The 17,669-nt window shown below is 52.9% G+C and overlaps 1 protein-coding gene and 1 long non-coding RNA gene across 2 annotated transcripts; both read left to right on the forward strand.

Moving 5' to 3' along the window:
- Positions 1 to 1,396: 1,396 nt before the first annotated feature.
- Positions 1,397 to 7,949, forward strand: ZFAND2A (zinc finger AN1-type containing 2A). Its single transcript, XM_053894245.1, is given in 4 exon segments — positions 1,397 to 1,525; positions 2,163 to 2,305; positions 4,129 to 4,258; positions 7,429 to 7,949. Coding segments are annotated over 4 exon segments (555 nt in total). The 3' UTR covers positions 7,582 to 7,949.
- Positions 7,950 to 8,043: 94 nt separating this feature from the next.
- On the forward strand, positions 8,044 to 9,774 carry LOC128774736 (uncharacterized). Its single transcript, XR_008419176.1, has 2 exons — positions 8,044 to 8,684; positions 9,038 to 9,774. It is a non-coding gene; the product is annotated as an uncharacterized LOC128774736 (long non-coding RNA).
- The last annotated feature ends 7,895 nt before the right edge of the window (positions 9,775 to 17,669 follow it).

The following is a 17,669-nucleotide window of genomic DNA, read 5'->3' on the forward strand; positions in this document are numbered from 1 at the left end:
GGGGGGAGGGGCTGAGCAAGGGAGGCGACGGAGTGCGGGGCCATGGCGAGGCGGGACAAGTAAGAGGACACGGAGAGAGGCCCAGGGAGGTGACACGGCCGGGGACACGGGGAGGCACTAAGGGGACAAGTACCGGGACGTGGAAAGGGGATCCGCTAAGGGGACAAGTCAGGGGACGTGGCGGCGGAACAAACTGATACAGTGAGAGGAAAGGGGTGAGGAAAAGGCGACACGTTGAGGGGACAAGGAAGGAGACAAGCACGCGGACGCGGTGAGGGAGCAGCACAGGCCACAAGCGCGCGGACGCGGCGGCACCGGCGGCGCCGCCGAGGCCGCGCCGGGCGTCGTCTCCCCGGGGCCGGGCCCTTCTCTCCCGCTGGGGAAGCCCCCGCCCCGGCTCCGTACCTCGCGGCGGCCCCTCTGCGGCGCGGACTCGGGCCCTCCGTGCGCGGCCCCGCGCGACGCCGGCCTCCACTCAGCCCCGGCGCCGCGGCCTCGGCCGCCCCGACACAGCTTTCCCGCGCCGCGCCGCGCGGCCGGCCCAGTGCGCCTGCGCGCAGCCGGCTCTCGGCGACCGAGCGGGCGGGGGAAGCGGCCGGACTGTTCCAGAAGGGGGAGGAGGAGCGAGGAGTGGGCGGGCCGACGGGGCCCGGGCGGCGGGGGCGGGAGGGGCCGGCCGCTGACGTCATCGGGGCGCGCCGGGCGCTCCCCGGAGCCGCGGCGGCGGATGAATGGCGGGGCCGGGGGCGCTGGCGCCGCGAGACGCCTCGCTCTCCCGCGGGCCGGTCGGCTCCCTGCCGCGCCCCGGAGCCCCTTTTCCTCAGCCTCCCCTTTGGTCTCGTCCCCCGCGGCTGACTGTCGGAAGGGGGGAGCCGGCTTCCCGTCTGCGCCGCCTTCCGGTCGCCTCCGCGGCCGCCCGGGTCCCGATCGAGAGCCAGGTGCGGCGCCGGGCCGGGGGCATCCCCCGGGGAAGGGCTTCCCGGGCCGCCGTGCTGCCGGGAGTGGGCCCGCGCCGGGGCAGGGGCTGCAGCGTTCCCGCCCCGGGGGCGTGGGAAAGGGGACGGGCCCGCGCGGGCCAGGCACCGCGCGGCGGCCCCGCCCCGGCAGGGAGGGGGCCGACGGGGAGGTGCGGAAAAGCCCCTGGGGGACCCGGCTTCTGCGGCGGCCGGGCCGTGCAAGGGGCCTCGGGAGGCGCGGTGCGGACCGAGGTTTCCCCTTCGGGGCGGTAGCTTCGCTTGTCGGCCCGTTTTCCACCGGGGGTGAACGGCTTGTCCTCCCTCATCACCCCCGGGTTGCTGTCGTCGGGGAGCCAGTCCTGAGTCAGCTCTCCGCGGGAGGGAGTTGAGGGGCTCAGCAGGGGCAGAGCTGAGTCTCTCCGGGGTAGCGGCGCGAGCTAATGGGGCTTAGCACCCGGCGACACTTGGCTTACGTCAACAAGTATACTCAGCGGGTGAAACTGTGCCCCAACTCGTTGCGGGCAGTTGTGGGAATTGAATATGGGAAACGCCTGTCCCTGCGAGTCCAAGTGGTTTAATGCACACCTGAATTCGGGGGGAGCTTTCTCGAGTAGGGATTTGAAGGAGCAAGAAACCATCGCTCTCGCGACAGGGGTGATTCTGAATGAGCCAGTGCTTGTACCGAAACGCCTCGTGTCTCCGCAAGAATTTGTGACGCTTTAGTCCCCTGCAGGGGCCGGGGGGTCAGTTGCACACCGAAGGCTTCCTACAGAGCAAGTCTGTTCGTTTTCATCAGCTGGAAGTTAGGAACGCTGGTGACTGAAAATCTGGCCACACTCAACCGACTGAGCCACCCAGGCGCCCCTGGCCGTTTTTCTAATTAGCTCTTCAGTGTTGGGAGGTCGGCCTGAGGTCCAGGTTCTGGTCACCATCGCTACGTAGCCTCTTCTGAAGGCCAGGAACCAGGGCCAAGGCCAGGTGGATACAGGTGTGCTGCTTAAATATTTGTGGGACTACATGGGATGGGGTTCTTTTGAAAAGACAGCTTCACAGGTTAGGTTCTTCAGAACCGCTGTCATTGTGAAAGTCATGGTCCCCAATTTTTTTCTCACCTGTGGTACTTCAAAGATGTATTCGATAGGTATAAAGAACTGACCGTACGTAAATACCTGTTTAACGTGATCTATAATTTTTTCATCCTAATCTTTAGAACACTTCATTGTTTTTTTGGTGTTTGTTTTTTGTTTGTTTTTAGATTTTCTTCCGTTACAATGCGATGCATGTAAACAAGATTTCCATAAAGACCATTTTACTTGTGCTGCACATAAATGTCCATATACATTCGAGAAGGTAATTGATCGTATTTTATTTCAAAGATTCTAGCTTTTGTTGTCTAAAGCTATGGTGTCCGAATAGTAGATGTTTGCCACGTAGAACTAATAATCTCATTCGGATGAAGTAAGACTTAAAATCTGGTTTCGCCATCAGACTAGCCATATTCCAGGTGCTCGGCCACCACGTGTGGCCATGGGTGGTGCGGATACGGCATGTTTCCACCATCACAAGAATGTCTGGATGGCACAGCTCTAAAGCAAGAGATTTTATTTTCAGGGGCTCTTGAAGTCAAATTGTTGTATCCAAACCTTGAAAGTTTATTTTGCGTGTGAAAGTATTCAGTTCCTTTGATTCATCATGCTAACGAAGAGCATAGTGGTGTCTTTGTGAAGTGCCAGAAATGGTTAATATTTGACAAAGAACCTAATCTGGAAGCCATTAAAAACGCTAGTTTATTTGGGTGACTTCACAGCCGCTGTTCAGTGGCAAATAGTACATTGTAGAAACAGGAAGACGGGGACTCTAAGAAGACCCACGTGCATGAGTCCGAAGGAGTGACACCTTGTTATTGGCTTTGCAGGTGGCTCTTGACCTGTATTCGTTTTGTTTCTGGTGGTTCTGAGGTTTTGTGTTTTTTTTTTTTAAGTTTATTTATTTTGAGAGAGCATGAGCAGGGGAAGGGCAGAGAGAGAGAGAGAGAGAGAGAGAAAGAGAGAATCCCAAGCATGCTCTACGTTGTTAGTGCAGAGCGCGGTGCGGAGCTTGAACCCATCAGGTGCCCCCGCTTGAGCCGCTCAGGTGCCCGATTCAGAGGTTATTTTAGTGAACTCTATAGCCCGAGTGTTGCTTCCTTGAGGTGGCAGTTAGAAAGGTGAATGACTTATTAGCATTATTACATGCTTTCATTAGTGTTGGCTGGGGTCTGACCTTCCAGTGTTTTCTAGGTCATTGGGGGGGCGGGGGAGGGTGACTCCTATTTACCAGGCCCCGATGACTAGGCCAAACTATCCAGTTGATTTGTTAGCTTGACCTCCCCACGTCCCTAGATAGGGAGAGTCTGGCTAGACATCAGTAGTAATGCCTTATTTGGCACAGAGTTGTCAACTGAGGGAGTGTTCCTGGCGACCCTGCGGCTTGACCCACACGGCAGGCCTCCTCCCTCTGTGATGACACGTTTGGATGTCAGTTGTCACGTCCGTCCGTTTTCTTGCTGAGCTTAGTTTCCTTAGCTCCTGCCCTGGCTCTGAGGTTTTTAACTGCTGGGCGCACATCTGCTGGGCGCTTGGTTCTTCCCTATAGAGCCCCTCCCCCGCCGTCTGCTTGGGTGGCTGTTAATGAACCTGAGAGCTCAGCCTAGCTGTGTGCTCTCCAGTCAGCCGCGTGCGTCTCCCTGTGGGTGAAAGCCACAAAAGGATCAGGCGGGCTGCTGGCAGTTGAAGGGAGCCGGAGGGTGTTCGCGGTAGTGTTCTCTCCCGTTCTCTCTGTTCCGGAGGTGTCCGGGCTGGCTCCCCACCTGCCGGGGCGGTGCTGGATGAACGGCCCTGCTGCCCTGAGACCAGATCCGTTTCACCAGCTTTTCTTTGGCTGACTTTCACCGTCTCAGGGCCGTGTCCACAGCTGGTTAACAGTCTGTTAGGTTTAAATTCTACTGGATTCCGCTTCCTGTCCTGAATCTGTACGGAAGCCTTACTATTCATCCTCAGGGGTAACCACGCCGTCTTCTAATGAACAGTCGGAACATCCGTGCTTGTCCTCTATTTGATTTTCGATGCACTATACCTTTTCCTTTTGTGAGTTTTGTCTGAATCTGGAATATGATTTTATATCATTATTTTTGGGACGTTCGGGTCCCGGCGTGCCCACTTTGTAACGAACCAGTACCGGTAAAAAAGGGAGAGATCCCAGATGTGGTGGTTGGTGAGCACATTGATTGAGAGTGTAGCTGCCATCCTCGGAAGAAAGAGAAGGTGAGGACAAATTCTGTCCACTCTGTGAATGGGGATTTTTTTCCGTAGGGGGGAAAGGTCCATTATCTAACTATGATCCGCAGTCCTAATCGTCTGCTTACAGATGAAACCTTAGTGACGTCAGTGCTTCCCCGAGTAGTGGACGGCATGGGCTTTTACAGATACGGGGACGTATTTTCTAAATATGAGAGTCTCTGCTAGGATCTGCTGCTTCTATAGGAATTTCATACTTTTTCTCCCAAAGTGAAGAGCTAATGTGGTTTCTAGAACCGTTTGGTTAAGGTGAGCTTTTATTAGCTGCTCCTAGTGAAACGTAAAAGGATATATACAATTTGACCTTGCAGCGTTCTTCGTGAGAGTTGTACGTTTGTTCACTTGGAGTAAATCATGCCAGCGAAAATAGCAGCCCCCATTCTCCTCACCGGTCTTGGTCGCTTGGGGTCCGTCCTTTCCTCCAGGTGTGTGCGCTGTTGTGTCTTGGGTTTGTCTTATTCCCTCGTAGTCGTGGGTATCGTTAGCTGGTTCGGCACGGTGTAGGCTGAGCATGGGCTACCGGCCCCGTTGCTATGCTGTCACCTGTCTGGCTGCCCGCCCCCGCCCCGCCCCGGAGACGAGTGGGGTCCCTGCACAGGCCTTCCGGGGCTCGGCTCTCTCAGGACACAGCTGAGCGATTCTGTCTGTATTTCTCTCAAGGCTAGATCCAAGTTGCCCTACTTTCTGTGTCTCGTGTTTTTTTTCTTAGTTTTTCCCTGATGTGGGGGGAGGCGCATGCCCCCGCTGCTCCCCGGGAAGGACTGTGGAAGATAGATAAATGGAGGCCGTGTACCTCGACAGATCTTCATTCTTGGTTTCCTCTGGCTTAGCTGCATGAGGTAGCAGCCAGGCTCTGAATTCTTCATTTGGGTACTTACCCTGTTCATTTCCTCACTTACGCTGTTGCTGTAGACAGTTCTGTGTAGTTGTTCTACTGCGGTCCTTTGTGGGGCCGGTTTTGCCTCTGGCAGTTGGAGGATGTCCCCCTCGTCCCAGAGTTTGGAAGCTTCGCGTCGAGTGTTCCTGGTGTAGATCCCTCTTCATCTGTCACACTAGGCAGGCAGTGGGCCCTTCCAAACCGGAAATGCCAGCGCTTCCGACTGGAGTTTGGATTCTTTGATATTCTCTAGCCTTCTGTTCCTTAGGCGCTGCACTTTCTGGATCGGTCTCCTTTTTTGCCCCCTGAGGTTTTCTTTCCCTGTGAAATCTGCGTCCAGGGTATTTCCTGTGCGTCACAGTAGATGTCCTCCTCCGTGCCCGATCTGCTGGCTGCTCACTCGCAGTTGGTGCAGTGTGAACTCTGGCCTTTGCTCTGGGGCATCTGCCCGGCCCACTTTCTCGGGAAACCATGGAGCCCTAGGACTTCGGGGTCTTTCTCTTAGGCTGATCAGGTTCCCTGGAGAAGGTGGGGTTCTGTTCTGTTCCCTGCCTGGGGAGAGCACACTCTGGCTTCCGGAATCATGGAGCCAGGTGGACAGAGCACTCGCCTCTCCCCTTCGTGGAGCACAAGCTCCTTGCTGCCTTCTGCGTGCCCCTCCCATGTTTGTGGGGGTCCTCCTGCCCGTCGCTCCCCAGGCCAGAGCCTCTGTGAGACCCTCTGCGGAGCATCCGTCTTGTGCCAGCATTGGGTGGAGGTCTGATTCTCGCCTTCTCCCATTGTGCTCCCACGTCACCCTCACCTGCCGGCACTGCTGACGTCTGAGCCTTTGAGGGTTTTGTTTCATGAAGAGGGGTGCTTCTTGACTTTCCCCACCAGCTCACAATTTGGCTTTCTCACTTTGCCAGGTTCATTGTTGTCGGGTGCTTTTTTCTCTAAACCCTCGTAACTCTTTTTTCTCTCAATCTTGTGGATTTATCCCTTTCCAAAAAATCTGTTTCCTGTCGTTTCAAGGAGACTCAAACTGACCTTGCCTTCGGTAGAAGACACGTGTCTACGTGCCCTTTCCTCTTGGCCCGCACTTTCTCAGAGCCTCTCGGGCCTTCCGGGGGCCGGTCTGGGCCAGCTCCGCAGCTCGCCCTTCCCGAAGGCCCTCCCAGGTTACTCGGTTGTGTTTCTGAGACGCCCTGCTTTTGCTCCGTACGCAGTGATTGCAAGAAGTAAGCAGAAAGCCTATTAACCCCTTGCTGCTTTCAGCCTCCAACGCGAGAGAGTAGCCCAGCACACAGAACCCTTTCTTGACCAGCCGACCCCAGTCTCCCCACAACCCCGTTTTGTTCACGCTGCTCTGGCCATATAGTGGTGTGCTTTTCCCTTCAGGCCCTCTGGGAGCTCTGCTAAAACCTCCCTGCGTCTATACAAGACCACAGCTCCCCTCGCTCTGCTTTCCCCCCGCACTGACAAGGCCCTCCTCTTTCTTGGCTCACCGCAGATTCATGACCCAAGCCCACCCCAGGGCGGGCATGCCCTCCTTTGCTCCCCTGAAGCAGGCCCTCTGCTCCCTGCACTGGCTGCGCATGCTCAGGTAACTTGAGGCAGTCCACAGCTGCCCGTCCTTGCCGGAAGGCTGCCCTTGGGCCACTAAGTGAGCATCTCTTGGCTGCCGTCCTTAGCTCACGGCGTCAGCAGTGCCTGGGAGTTTATACCACTCCCTCCCGTTAAAAGAAAACAAAAAAACCCATCAGTAACTGATGGGAATAGGGGCTATAGATCTTCAGCTCCCTGGAATGTCCCCAGAGCCTCCCGAGTCAGCTCCCCTCGGTGGGACTGTGCGCCATGCCATGGGCTTGGCCTCCTTCCCTCCGTCCCCAGTCCCCACTCCGAACTCTCCTAGGTCTGAAGGGTTTTTGCTGAGGACACGTCCAGGTGCCTCATGTGAAGACCGACTTAACGCACTGCTTTCTATTACTTGCCAAAACCTTTTAGTTGGTATCTGCGTTTGCCCGACAGTAAGATGTTTGTGTAAAGTCTTGGCATTTTTATTTCTTGTAGCTAAGAACTGATTCTATTTAAATGCTGGCAGTCTTATTGGGTGTTTGTTAAATAATTGCTTATGGAAGCAATTGAAATGCCCAGTTGGTTCCGTCGGTGGGACATGTGACTCTTGACAGCAGGGTTATGAGTTCAAGCCCATGTTAGGTGGAAAGATTACTTAAAACAATAAAAAAAAGAAACATTAAAGCAACCCTTGCTTTCTCAGATTTTTATACGCCGGCGCTCAAAAGAGGGGTGCAAGAAGGACATGCTGCAGGTGATTTGTGACCAGTGCCATGGCAGTTTCCATATTCAGCGTAGACACCCTCTGGATCACAGCTGCCCACGCGGGAACCTTGCCGTCAGTGTAGCCGGGTGAGCAGAACGGCTGAGCTGGGACGTGCTGGCCCGCGTACACGGACCCGGAACCCTCACGGTGGGGATAGGGTACCTTTGAGCGTTGCACTGAACTAAGTTGTTGACGTGAAATATTTGTTGTAGAGACTTGGATAAATATAATCTAAATTAAAGTTGGATTCTAGTTGTGTTGTTTTCTTGTGGCCGCCAGAGCAAAGTACCACGGCCTGGGCTGCGTACGCCACAGAAGTTCATCGTCTCCCTGCTCTGGAGGCTGGAGTCCAAGATGGGGGTGTGGCGGGTTCCTCCCCGAGGTTCTGGGGAGATGCCACTCCGGGCCGCTCCCCCCACTGTGGGTGGTTTGCAGGCTGCCTCTCCCCAACCTCTCTGTCACACGGGTTTTCCTTATGTGTCGCTGTCCAGGCATCGTCTTTTTTTTTTTTCTAAAAATTTTTTTTAATATTTGTTTATTTTTGACAGAGAGACAGAGCGTGAGCGGGGGAGGGGCAGAGAGAGAGGGAGACACAGAATCTGAAGCAGGCTCCAGGCTCTGAGCTGTCAGCACAGAGCCCGTGACCTGAGCCGAAGTCGGATGCCCAACCAACTGAGCCACCCAGGCGCCCTGGGGCGTCTTTTTTTGATGAGGACACAGTCATATTGGATTAGGACCCCACCCTTTTCCACTCTGAGCCCATCTCCGCTGATTACATCTCCGATGGCCTTACTTCCAAACATCACGTTCTGAGGTCCCATTTAAGACGCGTCGGCCTATCTTTCTGTGAGGACACGATTCGACCCACTCGCTGGTAGTGTAACCGAGAGCACCTTCCTCAAGTCAGTAGAAACATCTGCCTAAACCTGCTGTGGAAGGAAAGCGGAAGGGTAACCGTCTTTTAGTTTCTGCTTATTTCCCGCGTTGTCTGTGCCCGAGCCGGGTCGACGGGTGAGTGCCCTGGCTCCCTAACCGAGCACGTGGCTCTCCGGGTGAGCCGACGGAGGGGTCGTGACTGCTGGTCCAACCTTTCTGTGTAGGTGTGCAGCTGCCAGAGCCTCTGATTCCGAGCCAGCCAAGCCGTCGGGAGCCCTGAATACGTCGTCTTCCAGTTGGCTAGCTCAGCGACCCAGGTACTGGTCCGAACGGCGTGCACAGATACACTTGCCTTGTCCTGGGCGTGGCGGTTCTTGTCGGGCGAGCACAGAAAAGTCGGTGCAGTACAGGTACTAACTGAGCGGTTCAAATTCTGTCCTCCGAGTTACGTACTCCTGGCACACGGCTTAGACTAGGCAGGGTGATCGAGGGTCTGGATTGGAGCTTTCTTGAGCTCCGGATTATCAGTGCAATTTATTCCAGCACAGAGCGGATCACACGGTTGGCGTTTTGTAGCCGTTTCTGAAATACACATCTCTCATATGATCAACTGCTCCGGGTTAGTCAAGATGGACCTAAAAAAATAAGCTGTTGTTTTGTTCTCTTTCAGATGGAAACTGAAGAGATGATGTGACTCCGTCCACACGGAGACATTAGCTTGTGTTGCGTATTTTAACTTCACAGACCGGGTTTGTGCTGTAGTGCCTTTACGCTTCTCATGGCAAACAGTCTGGAATGTCATTAAAACTTTTCCAGTAGAATGTGCAAATTTTGGCAAAACAAACAGAAGGGTATCGATATTCTGAGCTTGGCTAAACCGCGCCAGCCCCTGCTTCCTCCACCCTGCCCCCAAATGAAGTGACGTGGAGAGCAAAGGGTCTGAGTATTACCCGGCCTGAGTCCCGCAAGAACCTGGCACTGTGGAGGCCTCTGTCCCTTACATACCCGCACAGCTGATGGCACTCTGTCTTTATCAGTGGCTTCCATGGTGACTGCCCCTGGAGCCCAGAAGAAGGGGGAGGCCTCGGGCCTACTTGGCTAAGGGCCCGTGTTCAAAGGCGGCCCCCACTCTGAGAGAGCAGCCTTGTGGCCATACGGACTATAAATGCTGGGCTCCTACTGATGGCCTCATTCCAGGAGAGAGCCCTGTGCCCGGTGACCCTGGGCGCTGGGAACCAGTGAAGCAAAATGTCCTTGTAGCCGGGTCCCGGTCTTAACCCACTGGTCGTCCACCTGCGCACCCCTTTTTCCTGGATTAACAAAATCCAAGCAATTACAGCTTCAACACACGATGGGGGGAAGGGCTCCTGTTCGGTTTCCATTCCGCAAATAGGTGATCAAAACTTCTGCAAGTTGTCTTGGTGGCATTTGTTCTGGACCACTGGTTCTCACTTGGGCGTGCTCAGAGTCGCCTAGAGGGCTTGTTCAAACAGTGCCGGGCCCCACCCCTGGAGTTTCTGGTTCTAGGGGTCTGAGTGGGCCTTGGGATTTGCACTTCCAGCAAGTTCCCAGCTGATGGTGATGCTGTGGGTCTGAGGAGCCTACTCGGATCAATCACTTGTCCTGTACCCCTGCCGTCCGATATGCAGTCGCTGGCCACAGATGGCCTGGAGCATGTGACATGCAGCAAGCCCGGCTGGAGGTTGGATTCTTAGTTTTATCTAACTTAAAGGCTGTTAACTTGATTTACTTTTTAGAAAAATCCTTCAGTACGTTAGGAACTTTGGTATGTGAATCTGGTTTTTCAGTTCTGGATTTTATTTATTTTTCATTTATTTATTTTTTTTGGTTCTGGATTTTAAATACAGGTCAGGCCTTTCTCATGAAAACTTAATGTCCAAATTGAGAATCGAAAACACACTTGAGCTTTGAAGACAAACCATAAAATACATCATTGTTGAAAAGATTATTCACGTATTGAAATATTTTGGATATGATGGATTAGATAAAGCGATAAAGTTAATGTTATCTATTTTTCTTTTAACTGTGGCTACTAGAAACTTTAGAAACAGGTACGTGGCTTGCCTTACGTTTCTGTTAGACGGTGCTGACAGAACTTATCCGAACTGAAGGATAAACACCCACATTTAAGCCTGAAGGACGGTCAGCCTAGGAGTTTGCTGGTGCCTCCGTCTTTGGGTTTGACTTGGGATGGGACGGTGGCCCCCCTCAACACAGGGTTTGCCCCTGTGGATGCCCGAGACCGCGGTCTGTGCCGGACCGTGTGCGTTGACTGTTCCCTCTTGTACACATGTACCTGCGATAGAGTTTGAGCCATGAGTTAGGCTCAGCGAGAGGCGATCGACAGCAAAGAAAGAGCAGTCGCGATAACACAGGAACGAGACCTCATGCCTGCCGCGCCCGCTTTGTCGTGCAGTGTGTCTGTAACAAAAGTTAGGAGTGTTCTCTTTCTCAAAATTCTTTTTTTTTTTAATCGTTTTTGAGAAACAGCGTGAGCAGGGGAGGGGCAGAGAGAGAGGGAGACACAGAATCCGAAGCAGGCTCCAGGCTCTGGGCTGTCAGCACAGAGCCTGATGTGGGGCTCGAACCCACGAACTGTGAGATCATGACCTGAGCCGAAAGCAGATGCTTAACCGACTGAGCCACCCAGGCACCCCTCTCTCTCAAAATTCTTACTGTCCTGCACTCCCCGTTCTTGTGATTGTGTGAGATGATAAAATGCCTTCCTCATTAGATGGAGGAGGGAATGACCTAGGCCTGTGAGGAGCCTAGGTCTATTTTTGGCCTGAGGCTATGTCAGAAGGCCGATCATCAGCTTCTGGACCACTGCTAGGGCGGGAGCTGGAACCAGGGTGGGGGCGGGGTTGGGATGGCTGGGATCTTCCCTCCGGTCCTGTTAGTAGATGTTCAGATAGCTCCAAGGGTGTGAAAGGTTGGGAGGGCAGAGGCGTCCTGGCTCCTTGTCATGCTCCTGGGCGCTGACTCCCTGCTCAGTGTCCCTTGCATCAGGCAGCTGTGTTGTCCACAGATACCAAGGTCCCAACCTGCCTCCCGCACCACCTGCCTCCTCCTGGGAGCCCAGCACGCGTTCTCCAGCAGCTGCGCAGTCTGGCCCCAGCTCTGGGCGGCCTGCGAGGGGTTTCCTGGTGTTAGTGTCGCTGCGCCAAAGAGGATGTCCTTTTGGTAGAAGGTGCTAAGTTGTCTAAAATGTCATCCCAGCATCAGGAGTTTTCCATGCCCTCAGTACCTGCCTTTGGTTTAGTTTTTTCCTAACCCGATGAAGACACGGTGTCCCTTTACTCTAAAAGAACGTCTTGAATTAGCAAGGTTGCTCATCTTCTGAGAACCGTCCATGTGAAGAATTTAAGCTAAGGGAGTTCATTCGTGCAGGTGCCACTGAGCCTCTCACGACGGGGGAAGAATTCGAATGTGACTGTGTGCCAAGGGTTGGAGAAGCCACAAGTGTACAGGTTTTCGTGGAAAACACTGAGGTTACTATTAGCATAGTGAATTTTTTTAGCGCTCAAAGTTTGCGTGCAGTTTTGAGAAAAACGTAACACTGAGTTTTGTGCTCTGTGTTCATCTGTCGGGGGTAGGACGGGGCTCACTTTCCTTATCTGGAAATGTTGGAGAGACCCCGGTGGGTGTTGATTTGCTGTGTTTTCCTGAGATGATATAAAGACTCGTGATCACGGTGGATCACGTAGAAGGTGCAGGGAGGAGGAGAGTATCCGGCTGTGCCTTTCACTAAATGTGTGAAGAGGCGGTTTGCAGTTTGCTTTTAATTGCTTTGCCCGAGCAGGTCCTCCTTCCTCCCTCTCATTAGGACGTTAGGGGGAGCTCTACCCACACCCACGTTTGTAGCATTATTACCTCCACCCCTGTTCTCAGAGTGCATCCCTAGCTAAGATTTTCTTGCAATAAATGCTACAAAAACAGCCTTTTAAAGTGGTTTGTAAAAAACGAAAACAAAACCCTATGCCGACAGACAGAGCAGTGGGTTCATTTTACATTCTGGAGATATTCCGAACCAGAGTAAAGTGACGTGTGTGGATGGCTTTGCTTTGCCTCCGTCCTAGTGCGGTGAGAAGTGTCTCCCTTCCTGCTTTCAGGGAACGTTCCCTGGAGAACGAGAGCAGTCAGAAGGGCTGCTGTTTCCGTAGTGCCAGGTAGAAAGCTCCTGGGATGCCAGAGACAAAGTCAGGTTCTCTCTGTTGAGCCCCCAGGTGTTGGCACAGACATGGTGCCGAGACGTGAAATCGTGACTGTCCTCTGGCTGGGCGTTCGTGACGTCCCTCTCCCACCGCAGGCTGGTCCCCGCGCTGCCCACCACAGAGCCCCGGCGGCAGGCCGACTCTTGGGTCTGTGGGGCCACGTCCCCTCCCACCCACCCCCCGCCGTCATACACCCCCATCTAACAGAGGGCAGTGAGCCTTGCACGGTTTGGCCAAAGCAGGGGTCCTCAAACTTGTTCCAGAGCCTGGAACCCGCCGTGGTGGTGTGTGTGTGCGGGGAGCCCGCGGTAAGCTTCGTACGTGGACGGGATGAGCTATCCCGTCCTGGAATCCACCTATGCATCCAAGGGTCAAGGTGGAGTTTGTAGGAGGAACAAGTGGAGAAAACGGGATCCCCGTAATTTTTGCTAAATTAGGAAAAATTGTGTCAATTAGGAAAGCAGTTTTATTGCATCTGAGGCCAGAGGCTAGTGGGGGGGGGGGGGAGGCGCTCAGGAGTGTTTTGCGGGAGTTGGGCTTGATCCGCGTGGTTCACGTTCCTGCCGAAATGGCTGGTGACGTGGCAGAATCGCCAGGTCTCCTTATGGTTATTTATTTGAACTATAAGCCTGGGGAAGGATCATTTGTGATTTGACTTTTTAAAAAATTTTTTTCTTTAGTGTTTATTTATTTTTGAGAGAGAGAGAGTGAGACAGAGCCTGAGTGGGGAGGGCCAGAGAGAGGGAGACACAGAATCAGAAGCAAGCCCCAGGCTCTGAACTGTCAGCATAGAGCCCGATGCGGGGCTCGAACCACGGACTGTGAGAACGTGACCTGAGCCGAAGTCGGACGCCCAACCGACTGAGCCACCCAGGTGCCCCTGTGATTTCACTTTTTTTAATTGATGAACTTATTTTTTAGGGCAGATTCAAGTTCACCACCAAATTGAGCAGAAAGCACATGGCATTTCCATGCCATCCCACACGGCCTCCCCCACCATTAACACCCCTCGCCGGTGTGATGTGCTACGGGTGTCCAAAGAGTAGTGAAGCACGTTTAAATACATGTTAGCTTCTAAAAGCATAAACTCCAGGGGCGCCTGGGTGGCTCAGTCGGTTAAGCATCCGACTTCGGCTCAGGTCACGATCTCGCGGTCCATGAGTTCGAGCCCCGCGTCAGGCTCTGGGCTGGTGGCTCAGAGCCTGGAGCCTGCTTCCGATTCTGTGTCTCCCTCTCTCTGACCCTCCCCCGTTCATGCTCTGTCTCTCTCTGTCTCAAAAATAAATAAACGTTAAAAAAAAAAAATTAAAAGCATAAACTCCTTGGGGCGCCTGGGTGGCTCAGTCGGTTAAGTGGCTGACTTCAGCTCAGGTCACGATCTCGCGGTCCGTGAGTTCGAGCCCCGCGTCGGGCTCTGGGCTGACGGCTCAGAGCCCGGAGCCTGCTTCCGATTCTGTGTCTCCCTCTCTCTCTGCCCCTCCCCCATTCATGCTCTGTCTCTCTCTGTCTCAAAAATAAATAAAAAATAAATAAATAAAAATAAAAGCATAAACTCCAGGAGCACCTGGGTGGCTCAGTGGGTTGAGTGTCTGACTGTTGATTTTGACTCAGGTCATCATCTCACAGTTTGTAGGATAGAGCCCAGTGTCGGGCTCTGTGCTGACAGCGTGGAACCTGCTTGGGATTCCTGCCTCCCCGCCCCACAAATAAATAAACTTAAAAAAAAAAAAAAGTATAAATTCCATCAGGGTAAAGAATACCAGAGCTGTTATGTTCTAAAACCACCTCTTAGTCAAAGAATGATTTTGCAGTAATAGAAATATAGCACACAGCAAAATTGCTGTGCTCCCTCCCCGGTTTTGAAATTGTTACTTCTATAGCTGCGTTATTACATGGCTTAGTTATGAGACAGGTATCAGGCTCCCGCCTGGCAAATGTAAAAGGAATCTATGAGGCTGTGGGTTGCTGAGGAAACCTTAGGGGAATTTTAAAATTACAAACATCGGGGGTATCTGGCCGGCTCAGTCAGTAGGGTGTGGGACTCTTGATCTTAGAGTGATGAGTTTGAGCCCCAAGTTGGACATAGAGATTACTTTTAAAAATTATGAAGATCTTACCCTCAAAATGGAAAATATAATCATTCGATCCACGTTCTAAAGTGATCTTTCTGGAGGTACCCGGGTGGCTCAGCCGGTTAAGCATCTGAGTCCTGATTTTGGTTCAAGTCGTGATCTTGCGGTTGGTGGGATTGAGCCCTGCGTTGGGCTCTGTGCTGACAGCATGGAGCCTGCTTGGGATTCTCTCTCTTCCTCTCTTTCTACCCCCTCCTCCCCTCCCCCACTCATGTGCACTTTCTCTGTCTCACAAAATAGTAAATTAAAAAATTTTTTTAACGTTTATTTATTTTTGAGACAGAGAGAGACAGAGCATGAACGGGGGAGGGTCAGAGAGAGGGAGACACAGAATCTGGAACAGGCTCCAGGCTCTGAGCTGTCAGCACAGAGCCCGACGCGGGGCTCGAACTCACGGACCGCGAGATCATGACCTGAGCCGAAGTCGGCCGCCTAACCGACTGAGCCACCCAGGCGCCCCCAAAATAGTAAATTTTAAATGCCAACTGCTTAATGAGTTTTTTAAAAAATAGTGATCTTTCTGGCCTTTGTGAGGTGGTGAATGCATTAGGAGGGCAGAGTGGGTGCCCAGGTGCTAGGTTGTGGAGCCCTGGGCTAGACGGGGGTGGGGGACATGGGGAGTGTGTTAACAAGATGTGTAGGTGACGGGCAGAGAGGAGTGGGGACGCTTTTCTCGGTGGCACTTGGGTTGGGGCAGTGGATGCTAAGCACGATGAGGAAGGGAACAGGTTTGGAAGGAAGAATCCCAAGCCTGGCTGTGAGCGTGTTCTGTCGAGATACTTACTGACCTGCTGTGTAGAGAAACCATTTAGGCAGGTGGGTAAGCAAGTCCAGGGGGCGAGGTCGAGACCAGAAACAGGATTTAGAGTCACTGGCATATGTTTGATCGGAAAGCCACGCCAGGGTGACACCGCAGAGTGGGAGAGAGGGGGAGGGAAGGAAGACTGAACACTGAACCCAGACTGAGCTCTAAGGGATAGAGATGTCGATGAGAAAGGAACGTGAGTATCTCAGTTCTCCGCGACAGACTGTTCAGTAAAGTAGGACATGAGAGACAACTTCCTTAAGATCATAAAATGTACGTAGCTCCTCCGATGAAAGAATTTCAAAAGGTAACAGGATATAAAACTGACAGACAGGAATCAGTAACCTTCATTGCCGTCATGATAATCCAAAGATACAACGGAAGAGACAAATCGCGTTTGCAGTGGCAGTAAAGATAAAATACTTAAGAAGAAACTTAAGATCTATGTAAGATCCATAGCGGACCAAACTTTAAAACACTCACAAAAGATACAAAAGTGGACACAACCCAGTAAGACAGCTCTTGTTCTTGGAAAGGAAGGCCACATCCGAAAGAGCTCCGTTTTTCCTAGATTAATTTTAAATCTAAGAGGATCCCAATGTAAATACCAACAAGCCGCGTTTCTGGAGCTAGACGAGCTGACGCTCCGGTTCATATGGCAAAGTGCACGTGAAAGAAGGACAAAGGAGATGGCGAAAGCCCTTCCCCGACCTCCCGGGCATCGTAAAGCCCCGGTGTGTGGAACAGTGCGTGGAGTAGCGTGCTGCAGGCTCAGCGCCGGATGGATCTGTGCACTGAAGTAGGAAACCGAGTGTGTGTGGAAACGTGCATGTGATGGAAGGGAAGGTGCGTCTCAAGTCACGAGCCAAGAGGGGCTTTTTGAACAACAGTGTTGATTTAAGAAGATAGCCGTTTAGAGAAAGGTAGCATCGGGTCTGTCCTTACGTCACGCGTACGAGGACTCTTGTCAGAAATGTGAGCGGAAGGAATAGGGGCGCCTGGGCGGCTCAGTCGGCCGAGCGTCCGACTTTGGCTGAGGTCATGATCTCGAGGTTCATGGGTTCGAGCCCTACCTCGGGCTCTGGTGCTGATAGCTCGGAGCCTGGAGCCTGCTGTGTCCCTCTTTCTCTGTGCCCCACTCCTGCTTGTGCTCTGTCTCTGTCTTTCAAAAATGGATAAACGTAGGGGCGCCTGGGTGGCGCAGTCGGTTAAGCGTCCGACTTCAGCCAGGTCACGATCTCGCGGTCCATGAGTTCGAGCCCCGCGTCAGGCTCTGGGCTGATGGCTCGGAGCCTGGAGCCTGTTTCCGATTCTGTGTCTCCCTCTCTCTCTGCCCCTCCCCCGTTCATGCTCTGTCTCTCTCTGTCCCAAAAATAAATAAAAAACGTTGAAAAAAAAATTAAAAAAAAAATGGATAAACGTAAAAAAAAAAAAAAATTAAAGAAATGTGAATGGAAGGCACGAAGCCAAACAGGTCATGGGACGAAACCTTGGCCAGGCTTCTCCAAAACTGGGAATGGGAAAGGCTTTCTTAAGATGATCCAAAAGTAAGATGGGTGAAGAAAAGGGTTCACAGTGGCGAAGCACGGTTGCGTGGCAGAGAGCGCCATACTCAGGACCAAAGCACAGGTGACAAACTAGGACAAAGTATCTGCAACACATGTCCCAGTAAAGGTTGATGTCTCTAGTACACAAAATGTACACATTGAGGGGGAAAAGATCGGAGACCAGGTAGGAAGATGGGTGAAGGATGGAGCGACGCCCCAAGAGTGTAGAAGGATGACCCCAGGGTATAGGAAGGGATGTTCCGCCTCACTTGAGTTAGGAGAGACGCAAATTAAGATTAGATGAGCGGAAATCCAAGCTTGAAAGCCTACTCTGTTGGCAAGGCTGTAGGCGAGAGAGACGTCCACACGTGGCAGGTGGGAATGCCAGACGTCAACCGTTACCGAGGAAAATCTGGCTGTACCCAGCCAAACTCGTCTATATTTGGCAGTCCCACCCCAGGAGCCTATCCTGAAGGTGTGCCACCCACAATAGTGAAACCAGTGTGCGCGACGGTTGAGCGCAGCTCGGTTTACAGCTGAAGACGGTTCCTGTGGATGGGTACTGACCACGTGAGCCACGGTA

The sequence above is a fragment of the Panthera pardus genome, unplaced genomic scaffold, assembly GCF_024362965.1.
Source record: "Panthera pardus isolate Hobbes unplaced genomic scaffold, ASM2436296v1 HiC_scaffold_4, whole genome shotgun sequence".
Lineage (NCBI taxonomy): Eukaryota > Metazoa > Chordata > Mammalia > Carnivora > Felidae > Panthera > Panthera pardus.